At 38.4% G+C, this 12,171-nt stretch overlaps 1 protein-coding gene across 4 annotated transcripts in view; it reads left to right on the forward strand.

The window, feature by feature from the left end:
- The window catches only part of TASP1 (taspase 1), a 277,276-nt gene that overhangs the window by 190,922 nt on the left and 74,183 nt on the right, over positions 1-12,171 (forward strand). The window contains exon 12 of one of the 4 annotated variants that reach the window (XM_059406524.1): positions 2,151-2,231. The exons of the other annotated variants lie outside the window; for them this stretch is intronic. Within the exon in view, the coding sequence (XP_059262507.1) occupies positions 2,151-2,230 (80 nt within the window). The 3' untranslated portion in view covers position 2,231. Of the gene's footprint in view, positions 1-2,150; positions 2,232-12,171 lie in introns of those variants that run through there. 4 annotated transcript variants of the gene reach the window in all.

The raw sequence follows: 12,171 nt of genomic DNA on the forward strand, positions 1-12,171 counted from the left end.
GGAAAATGTATTAAAAATCTGTCTACTCATTTATTTGTGATACTTTTGTGTGTGTATGTGTGTGTTTACATGTGTGTGCACACCAAAATACATACATACATACTTACACAGATGGGAGGATGCTCTTGTTTGAATACCTAACTGGTTAGTTCATCCTCTGTTCTTGCTAACAGAAGCATGTGTTTGCTCAAGTGTTAGGTGACCATGTGTTTCATGAAGTTGATAGGGGAGGCAGGTTGGTTGTTATATTCCAAGCACCACCCTAATATGTTAACACAACTACTGTGTTAGACTATTAAACTTAGGGTGGATTATTCTGGCAGCCAAATGCTTCAACGTCTGTGCTTAATTATTATTAGAGACCTGTATGACCTGGTGGTGTCTTTGTCCTTTCATAGGTTTATGCCGTATTGTGTTCTCAGTCTGTCTGTCTGGTACAAAGTTAATGTAGTCACATGATGCAAAATTCAAAAGATACAAAAGATTAAAAAGTCTCTCCCATACTCTGTTCTTCAGCAAACCCAGCTCATCTTTCTAGTGAAAACCAAGGTAATTTGTTTTTTTGTATTCGTCCCGAGAGATCCCATGCCTTTATGCCTGGCATCATGGTGTGTGTTCTTTTCTTGCCTTTTACACAAATGGTAGCAGTATAACTATATACCAATCTTTCGCTTAGCTTTTTTCACTGAATGTATCTAGGTAATCCTATCTGAGTTAGTGCATTTAGAGTTTCTTTATTCTTAACAGCTATATACTACTCCATTATATGGATGTGGCACAACTTTATTATATAGCCTCTTTTTAGTGGATGTTTAGATTGTTTCAGTCTTTTGCTATTTGCTGTGGCTACAGCAAATGAGTATGTCAATTCATCTAAGGCATTTAAAGTTTGAAACAGTATGTATATGGCTACCTAAATTTTTTTTATTTTGGATTTTAATGATCAACAGAGTGAGGTGAATATGAGAATATGAGAATAGAGGAGGTTATGAGAATATGGGGATTGAATGAGGCAAGTCATTTTTGAGAGGAACACTATGGGCCTGTTAGTAGTCCCAGGAAGGTGGTGCATAAGACTTCCTATCTTTGTGGTCTGGGCTAACTGCAATATGAGGCCCTCTGTGGTACTCATCATTGTAAAGGATGTGTTAAAGATTTTTATAGGTTTGGATGAGGTAGGAAAGAGTCTCTTATTTTCTTTTATATCAGTTGTATTTATTCACTTATAATAATCCTACATAATTATATAGCACTTCATACTTTTCCAAGATTTTTCCCAATATCGTGTTTAAGTCCATCTTTTAATACTTAAGACTAATGTTGGATGAGTCATCTCCTTTTGGTAAGTGATTGGAAAACTCAGAGCCAAGGATCATGTATCAGCTGGGTGACCTGCATCTAGTTAGAGAGTTAAGCCTACAACCCACATTTACTAATTTCCTGGGACAGGCACAAAAAGTGATGTGTATGTGTATGTGTGGGCACACACTTCAAACTCCTGTCCGTGTCTTCTGATATCAGAGCCTATTGTTTACTGGGAGGAACCAATGAGACCCCCTTGGGTGGGGCTGACCGATTTCCCATGCCACAGGGGTGAGCATGTGACCCAGTCTAAGTCAAGCAGTATAATCCTCCTTCTGACTATGGTGGCTAGTTCCAGATTAAGTGTGGAATCCAAATCAGGCAAACTGAAACCCTCCGTGGACTTTTCTACCAAAGTTATATAGAAGATCTGTCTTTCTCTTTAGGTTGTAAGTGATAGGATTAATTTAGGGGCTGTCAGTGGTTTGGAACTGACATCTGAAGCAAGGTAAAACTCCAGAATTCTTACTTATCTGAGCCTGGGAAATGATCATTTTTTGATAGGAACAAAGCTTTTCTAAATCACATGCTATCTGTTCTGCATGGAATAGCATGTTGTACCTTTTATTCTTTGAGTGAGGAGTTGCATGAGAGAAAGACTATTGAAGTGGAAGTCGCAGGATCACTTCAAGTGTCTTTTATGTGTCTGGCTGGCTTTTAGGATCTTGGATGACTCATTTTCTTTTTTTTACAAGCTACTTATAGTGGCTTAACCAAATATTCATTTTCTCTCTTTAAAAGCCACTTATCATGGCTTAACCAGAGATTAGTTCTTCCTTTTATAACAGGACATCTGGAGGACCTGTGCCTGAGCTCCACTGTATCTTCGATGTACCTGACTCCTCTCCTCCTACTCTGCAGTTTATAAGGTGTGACTCTAACCATGCCCTGGGTATTACATTTGCATTTAGAACTGGAAGAGGGGCAGGGGGAAAGTTGCCACCAAGTCAACCCTCTTTAAAGGACTTTTCCTAAAATGCCCTCCACATGACTTCTCTGTGTATCTTATTGGCCAGAAGTGTCATGTCTTGCTACGGAGAGGCTGAGAAACTTAGTTCTTAGCTGTGTACATTGCTGTCTCCTCAATGAAATGGGCTTCTTTTAGGTAAAAAGAAAGAGAAAATGGATGCTAGGTAAGCATCTATGTCTGCCAAAGGGGTTAGATTGGATGGTTGGTCTAGATGGCCCTAGCTCTAGAAGTTATGAACTCTGTTTAATAAATTTTGGCAGAACTGGTGACTAAGGCCTTAATGCTCAGTGCAACAGAATAATTGAGATCAGGGTTGGCAAACTATGGTCCACAGGTCAAATTCTGCTAGCCCCCTGGTTTTGTAAATAAAATGTTATTAAAACACAGATATGCTTATTTGTTTACACATTGTTACTGCTTTTACATTACAATGGCAGAGTTGGATAGTTGTGACTTAGATCAGATGACCTGCAGAGTTTGAAAATGTTTTGCATTTGGCTGTCTACAGAAGAAATTTGGCAATCCTTGGCCTAGATGATTCAGAAAAGTCCTTCCATCTTGATGCTTCCAAAAACATGCATTTATTCCTTTATTCAGTAAGTATTTGAACATACACTATATTTCAAGCATTACATCAGGCACAAGGGGTATAGCAGTGAATAAACGACATCCATGTCCTCATGGAGCTTATATTTTGTCAAGTCAGGCAAACAGTAAATAAATAGGTAAACTTCTCATCTGTTGTATAATCATAAGAGCTACAGTGAAAAATGAAGTTTTGAGCATGGTCAGGGAAGAGCTCCTTCGAAGGTGACATTTGAACAGAAATTCAGAGGTGAGCGATGGAAACATGTGGCCCATGAAGGAAAGAACATCCCAGAACAGCATGTGCTAAAGAGGTAGCAATGTGTCTGTAGAGGTTGAAGAATAGCAGGAAGGCCAATGTGGCTGGAGCAGAGGGAACAAGGGGGAAGATGGTTAGGGAGGAGCTCGAAGAGGTAGTAAGGACCATTATGCAGAAACTTACCCATGGAAATTTATAAGAAGAAGAATATCATGACCTGATTTATATTTTAACATGGTTATTCTGGCTACAGTACTGACAACAGACATGGAGGGCAGGAGTGGAACCTGGGGGACCAGTCAGATACTCTCAGAATATATTAGGCAAGAGATAGGCTTGGAGTAGAGTGATGGTGGTGGAAGGGAAAGAAGTGGTTGGATTCTCGTAAGTTTTTGAAGGGAGAGCTAGTATAATAGCTACTCAGTTGATACAGAGTAAGAGATAAGGAGAGACAAAGATGACTTGACTTTTGGCCTGAACAACTGAAACAATGAAGTTTCTTTTTGTTGACAGGGGGATGCCTCCATAAAGAGTAAGTTGTGGGGGAAGATCAGGAGTTCCAGGCAGTGTTATTAAGTATGCGGGTGGAAACGTTAATAAGGCAATTGTATATTCAAGTCTCTAGTTCAGGGAGAAGGCCTGGGCTAAAATAAACCTGAGAATTAAGAGTTTGCAGATGACATTTAAAGTGATGGACAGATGGAGAGGGACGCTGGAATCACTTGAGTGATGAGTGAGAAGGGATGGACAGGCACAGCTATTGACCTAGGAAGAACATGAGCAGTTCATTTGTGGTAATATTCAAATCACAAAGATGTGATGAGGATGTATGGAGGTTTTTCTCTCTCACCTCTGTTTTTCTTGGGGAATTGGGAAGCAAGGTCAGCTCCAGTGTTAGGATGGAGGAGGAGATATTGGAAATTTGAGGAGAAATGAGAAATGTATGATTTCTGGGCAACATTGAGGGCCCAAATTGAGTTAGTGATCATGAGTGGTTAGCATGGTAGTGCCATTTTCCAGTCAAATTCAGCTTAGGGGTGTAGACATGGAGTTGGATTTAATAATGATTGGAATTTGCCAGGTGAGTATGATGGTCAAGAGTAGGGTAAAATAGCTGATAGTTTCTGCAGGGAATTAATGATGGACTGTAGACTTTAGCCCACCTAAGGACCAAAATGAGGATTTGAGGTGGGCAAGGGAAAGATTGAAGGATTGTTGGATTCTGGGTCCTAGAGAGTGTGCACTAGAAAGGGGGAGTGAGATGCTTAGAAGTGAGGTCTATAAGAGGTGGAAGTTGTTGGTAATCACAATATGGTATTATAGAGTGAGTGGCTGACATAGAGTAAAGGACAGGATTCTTGGGAGAGAAGAGGTCTAGGAATTGAGAGGTCAGAGATGGAAGCATAATCTCCATACTTTGAAATCACTAACGTTATGGCAGGATGGATGTCAGAGAAATGATGATCAAAGAGCATAAATCTTTGAGGAGTGATGGAGAGCGACCTCCGGAGGCCAGTGGATGAACTGTCATATGGACAAGTCTGGTGATAGGAAACTCAAATCTGGTTAAGAGTCTATGGGCAGTCCTAAGGAGAAAGAAAGACACCACCTAACTACAGGCATGACGTGAGTATTTTATTGTTTCCATGAAACTCTTTACATTATTATAAATTTCAAACCTTGTATACCCCTAGTAAGTGTAGCCATGCCAACCTTTTGTCACAATGAAAATGAAAAGAAAATGCACGGTTTTCTGAATACACAGGTCCTGATATTATATGTTGGCTAGTCTACCTGAATGTTGAAATCTGTTTTTTTTGCTGAGTGGTAGCATTAACTGACATTAACTGACTTTGCTGAGTGGTGGCATTAACTGACATGAACATGAAACAGCCACAGGGCTCAGGAGTCCTGAGGTGGAGTCCAGCCAGATGGGTACAGAAAGTGAGTGATTCTTCTTTTCTTTAGCCCAAAAATTGATGCATAAACTTAAGTATGAAAATGAAAAATTTGAATTACTGGCATTACCCTCTTTCCTTCAGGGTGTTTGCTATCAAAACATGGCTCACTCAACTGTCTGCATAGATCTTTCTCATGTTAAAAGTGGCCCTAAAATGTGTTGTTTTGAAACTTTTTGGATTCACCACTGTTTCTAATATTAACCTTTTGGTTGCACACTAGATTAAGGTTTTGTGCATCACCACTGACCAGGCTATATTAAGTTGTTTGTCTTGGTGGGAATGCATAATTGAAAATGCACAAATGAAAACATCCTTCTATCCCCTCTTCAAATATAGAATTTTTTATGAGTTTCACAACGGTGCTACATTTGATTTCTGTGTTGTTGGGCAGTTTTGTGGGTAGAGGATCTTTTTGCTCTTTCATAATTATCCCCTTTTGGGAGACAGGTCCAAAATAGATCTTTCTTCTGTGGAATTCCCCAGATTCTTAGAGTGACATTTCAGTGTTTATCTCAGCTTATTAACCTAGCAACTTTCTTTATGAAATTGTGAGTGTGTATATACCTGTGTATCTGGATAAACATGCTTATAGAGTTCCTAAAATTCTTAAAAGTGACATTTCATCTTTATTTTAGATAACTAATGGCTATTTATGAAGTTGTGATAGTTTTATATATTCTTTATTATATGTAATATGTAGAATATTTTTCTGCATTTAATTTTAGATTAATTTAAATCCTTTAGGTGGATCTACAGTATGGTTTTATGTTTTTTTATTTTTTTCTTATAAAAATTATGTTAAAGTTGTTTTTTAACATAAAGAGTTATTTATTGATTGATACTTCCCAAAGCCACCCTATTATATGTACACCATACTGTTTTTCAGATTTTATTTACCTAAATGATCAGGTATAACTCACAGAACCCCATTTTCACTTTTTATCCTTCTCAGTATGTTATGGACCAAAAAAATCAATTTTCCTTATGGGTTATATTGCCTTTTTTATTTTTTTCCCCCTACCACGTGCCTACTTTTATTTTTGTCCCTTCTCGCATTACAAGCTTTTAAATTTAATTTTATCTTATTATTTTACTATTTTACTTTTCCTTACGGTTGTTTGACTTTGGCATCTACTGCCAATTCTTCTGTAAGTTAAAACAAAGATGACTGACAAATCAATTTGGCCTTTCAGTGCCATTGATAACATATTTATTCTAGTATAGATCCTTTTACAAATACAAATGAAGGAAAGGAGTTAAAAAATTTTGGTTACCTTTGATTTCTTTCTAGCTGTTCTGTAATGAATGATAAGATCTTACTCTTCAAGATAAAAATTTTAAAATTCATGGCTCTCATTTTTCCTATTGGACAGTCTTTAAAACATTTATGGTTTACTTCTGCAGTTTCTTTTTAAATTTTATTTATTAGACATAGTGAAAGGTTATCCACAGCCCAAGGCTTCTAGGCATGTGTAGACTATAAAAATCTACAATTAAATCAAATATTGCAACTGAAATTCTACAATGAAGATGAAAAGAAAAAGTTCTAGGGCTTTATTTAGTGAAGAATGACAAGTTGAAAAATAGATCCTCCTCAACACCCTATAGTTAACAAATTAGAGCTCTGCTTAATTAGGACAAGAAGGGAATTCCAGAGATGAACAAGGCCATGATGGATCCACATGGGGAAAGAAGTTGGAGCAGTAGACCAGGGTAAGGATTTCACAGGAAACGACAGACCTCGCTGTGCCCAGGATTCTGACAGCTGTCCTCAGGGTCCAACAGTGGATCTTACATAATGATGAAGGGACATGTAAATAACCTGATTAAAATGACAGGTCTAGGTGTGTGACTGCATACCCACATTCTAGTGTGGTACATGGGCCTCCTAATGGAGAGCAGTGACCCAAATGCTCTCCTTGGCAGAGCACCTGCTGTCAGTCCCCAGTGGAATTTCTTCTTGTCCCACTTCTACTCTAAGCAGTGTCTGCTGAAGCATGTACTCAGTATGGCAGTGAGGGGTGTGGTCCATTTGCCACCTTGCTGGGCCTTGGCAAAGGAGACTGTCCAGGGTCATGGGGATAACTCTCACACTCACTCACTGCAGAAATCTTATCTGGATTACTGTAGAAACATCCTCAGCGGTCTTCCTGCCTTTTCCTGTGACAACTACCCTCAACCCAGTCTATTCTCCACATAGCAGCCTGTTCAGTTCCTTTTCTATTGCTTTGATGACCCTCCACTATAATGAGGATAAAATGCAGACAGTACCTCATGGCATTTCTAATTTGATTCCTGCTTGTTCCCTTACCTCAACTTCATACTTGGTCATGCTCCTCCCTTGCTCATTATTTTATTTATATATTTATCTTTTTTTTTTTTTTTTTTAAATAACAAATTCCCAGGCTTTCACACTTCAGGGCATTGGCCTGTGCTATTTGCTGTCTGGAATGTTCCCCTTTCCAATCTTCATCTGGTTCCTTTCTCATGTTTTAGTCAAAATTAAAATGCCACCTACTCAGAGATGCCTGTGAACAGTGGGTCTTACCCGCCCCCATTAGTCTGCTTCTTAGCCCCCTATTTGTTTCCACTGTGGATCTGTCACAATTATAAATAATGTGTGCGTGTATTTTCTTGTTTGGCTATTTCCCCCATTAGAATGTAACCTCCCTGTGAGCTAAGACCAAGTGTATCTTGTTTATCAATGTAATCCAGCACTTAGAACTGGGTTGAATATGTAATTAAAGGTAAGTGAAGGAAAAGTAATGATGATATTCACACACTCTTACAGATGATTGGTCACCTTTTGCTGCACCCCCCTTCCCTTTCAGTATAGCTTTTTAATATAGCTTTTCTATTTTCCTTAACCCAATTTATGTGTGTGACAGTCCCAGCAAGAATAGAGTGCCTTGCCACTCTGACTGTGGGAGCTCTGGGGTCTAGCAGTTCTTGCTTGACTTTTTGAAATAACTAAAAATATTATTGGGGCTCTATTAGGAAGTTAAATCCTTGGTTTAATGTGACCACTGTTACCACCTCGCGAAGCAGATTTGGAGATGGTGCTACTTTCTTGATTACTGATTGCTATCTCTTATCACTTAATCTCATTCTTCCCTTTCACCACAAGATCCCTCAGGTCTGTTTCTTCCTCTGCAAGTTGATCATTTATGGACCACTGGTTCCTTGCCATTCCCCTCTGATCTTTTTAGTTTAGGCAGTTTGATTTGTTTGTTCTCGTGTCATTTCTCCCACTGTGAACATCACCATAGACATTCTTTATACTCTTGGACCTTGGATCTCCAGACTCTACTCCTGTCCTTTCTCTTCTTGGCTCCTCTCATCAATCCTTAAAATTTCTATGTGTCCAGACTCAGTTGTCTCTTTTCCCAGTGTTGCCTGTGCCTGGGACAGCATCTCTCCACATGTCCACATTCAAGTAGCCTTTTAATCCTTCTCTAGGTTTAGATCATCTAGTGGGTATTAAGTACTCACCATATTCTGAGTACTCTTTGCTCTTTTGTATGACTTTTCTCAAGGTTCATCTTGTGTAGTCAAGAGTTGTGACTACTCATTCTAGAACTTTCTAGTAAGTATGCCCTTCTCAAGTCTTAAAACACTTAACATAAGGCCCACTAATGGGCTATCCATTAATTTATCTAATAGATATATTTTTTAAAAAATTTATTTACTTATTTGAGAGAGAGAGAGCAAGAGAGAGCACAAGAACAGGGGGAGGGAGGATTAGATTCTCTGCTGAACAGGGAGCCCGATGTGGATCTTGATTTCAGGATCCTGGGATCATGACCTGCACTGAAGGCAACCACTTAACTGACTGAGCCACCCAGGCACCCTCTCGTCTAATAGATATTTATTGATCACCTGTTATGTATCAGACACTATTCTAACAGTGGCTGGCAAACAAGTGGTTTTATATATGTATGTTCCATCTATGCATATTGCTTTTACATTCTAGTGGGATATACGTACATACTTATAGTATGTGTGTAAGTATTTGCAAAGATGAGTTTGTATATATAAACATTTAATCCGCATTATTATATGCTGTTCACTAGCTTTTAGCTAAGTAAATTGTGTCTTACCAACAGGATTATAAATTTTTCAGAGACAAACTTTTTTGTTTGTGTTTGCATAGAATGCTGTGCAGAACATGTATTTAATGAATTCAATGACTTCACTAAATATAGAGAATAACATTTAAGTGAGATACAAAACTCCACATATTATTGTGTTGATACTTTGTCTTATTGCAAGCTAGCCCTTTGTGTTATGTCCTTCTGCATTAATGGGTGTCTGCACTGTTAGATGTTCACGGTATGTTAACTCACTGTCCATGGGTACAGGACAGATTCATTTAAAGTTCACAGTGTAACAATGCAGTGTTTCTAGAACCAGAGTTGTAAGCTCAAGCACTGATAGAAACTTGCATTTGTAATTACTTAACTATATGCCTCTCAATAGACTAATAAAGGTAAAAAATATTGGAGTATGCAGAAACCTACAGGAATCTCAGTCTCAGCAATCACCATTTGCTAAGGAAAAATACTCCTGTGTTTCTTCTTTCAGTACCTCACTTTAACACTTGTGGTCACCAAATGTATGTAGGGGGTTTCCCACATCACATTCTCTGATGCTCTGATATCAGTCAATTGGGTGTCCTACAATTGAACCCACTTCTGACATTATCTACTTGCAGATACCATCAGATCCCACAAGATAAGGGCTCAGGATTTCACAGGATTGCATTATCATCTACCCCAAGTCCAGATGCCACTCTCACAAACCCAGATTGTCTTCTGTGCTGTGGATATAAATTGGAGGTTAACACGACCCCCTCCTTGGGTTTAATTAATTTGCTGGAGTGGTTCACAGAACTCAGGAAGACAGTTTTCTTATGAGGCTACTAGTTTTTCAAAAAAGGATAACAGAACCACCAGATGGAAGAGATGCATAGGGCAAGGTGTGTAGGAAGGGGTTCGGAGCTGCTGTGCCTTCTCTGGCCTCAGTGCTCTCCCTGTTGTCAACACAAAATAAACAAATCTTTTAAAATCTCCTAAAGTAAGAAAGAGCATTTTATTTAAGCCCAGATTGCAACAGCTGCTTGGGAAACATGCTCTTCAAAGGGAAGAAAGTGTTCCCAAGAATGAACAGTTTTTACAGGGTTGTATACTTTTTTACATCTTATAAAAGTTCAAAAGATTATAGATTAGCATTTAGGTAAGAATCTTGAGTTTTATCAAAGGAATGGAGGAGAGAGTAGGAGAATTGATTAATATTTGAAGGATAAGATGATTTTCCTTTGGGTTACTCATTCACAAAGCAGATTACTTTTGATTTGAAAAAAGTTGATACACGGTATTGTTGACTACTTTAGAAAGAAATCTAAAATGGCTCCTCTTGTCTATCAGGCCTTTTAGAGAGTTTTTCTCTCATCACTGAATCCACTAACCTGGAAGCTCTCCAAGCCCTATCTTTTTAGGTCTTAATTGAGGCTTCATTACATAGTCATGATTGATTAAATTATAGGCCCTTGGCAGTTAGTTCAACCTCTAACTCCTCCTTCTACCCTGAGGTCAAATGTGTTGAGACCAAAGTTTCAATCCTCTGTAATCACTTGGTTGGTTCCCTTGATAGCTAGCCCCCATCCTTAGGTTACCTAGGGTCTTTCAGAAGTTACCTCATTTACATAAACTCAGGTGTAGTTGAAAGGGGCTTGTTATAAATTACAAGAGATACCCATTTTACTTTTATTTCAGGAATCAGAAACAAAACTAAATATTATAACAATAAATGTTCCAATGGCTCTTGTATAGGAAATTATGTGGTTTTTAGGCCCTGTGTATCAGGAACTATGGACAAAGACCAAAATATGTATTTCTTATTACATCACAAAAATCACACCATTTTATCAGGCTTTCCAGACAGGCTATATGAATTCAATTTTGCCCCAGTACAATAGATTTATTTATTGCCTTAAAAGCAAAGTGCACAAGAGCACACACTGTAGGTGTTATATTAAACTGACCCTACGTTTGAATGAAAAGCATGATGGTAAGCCTCGATGTCCTGTACTTCTACACAATAAGCAGGACCCATCCTTACCAAGTAAAAAGTGAAGAAAGTTTGTTCAAAGGACATGCTGAAACAACTTGAGAAGGAAAAACCCAAGCAGAATGAACAGCCAAAACAATGAACAGCAACAGATGGGTATAAACTCTTCCTAAATGTCAGACGTCCTTTACAGGTCTTTGTGCAGTCAGTAATTGGTGGAGACAAGTCTGTTGAACTCCCAGATGCTTATCTGCATTATTCGATCATATTGATTTTGTTGACTTAGTCAAGATAAATACTAGCATAGCCATCCTGAAGCAAATTACATTGCTTGTTAACATTGGTCCCTTGGACAATATGGTAAATACCATAAGATAGTTAGCAGGGATGGAATCTAGGATTCAATGAGCAATAACCTTGTCTACCCAGATAACTTTTTTTCATATTTCAAACACTTAGGGTTACTTAAAATTGATTAGTTGAACGAAATATTAGCCAATTCAGTGTTTTTACTTCACTCATAGATGACTTGCTGTCCAACCTCTCTTTGAACTGAGAGGTTTAGTTTTGGCTTTGTCTTGTTTAGTGAGTAGGCTGAGATTGTTAAGAATGATTTTCTTGATTTGAGAATATTATGGACGGTGACTACAGACTGTGGTTAATCAGGTAAGATGGGTAAGAAGAGATAGAACTGGGATGCCTGGGTGGCTCAGTTGATTAAGCGACTGCCTTTAGCTCAGGTCATGATCCATGATTGAGTCCTACATTGGGCTCCTGCTTCTCCTGTTGACTGCTCTCTCTCATGCTCTCTTTCTCCTTCTCCCCCCCCCCCCCAAAAAAAAGAACTGACCATGAAGAAAAAAAAAATATTTTTTATACTAACATCTTAGAAGATATTCTAGAAAAATACTTATTTGATCCTTTTAAAACTACATAGAGGCATGCTTGCAGATTTTATTTTAGGG

This window comes from Mustela nigripes, chromosome 7, assembly GCF_022355385.1.
Source record: "Mustela nigripes isolate SB6536 chromosome 7, MUSNIG.SB6536, whole genome shotgun sequence".
Classification (NCBI taxonomy): Eukaryota; Metazoa; Chordata; class Mammalia; order Carnivora; family Mustelidae; genus Mustela; species Mustela nigripes.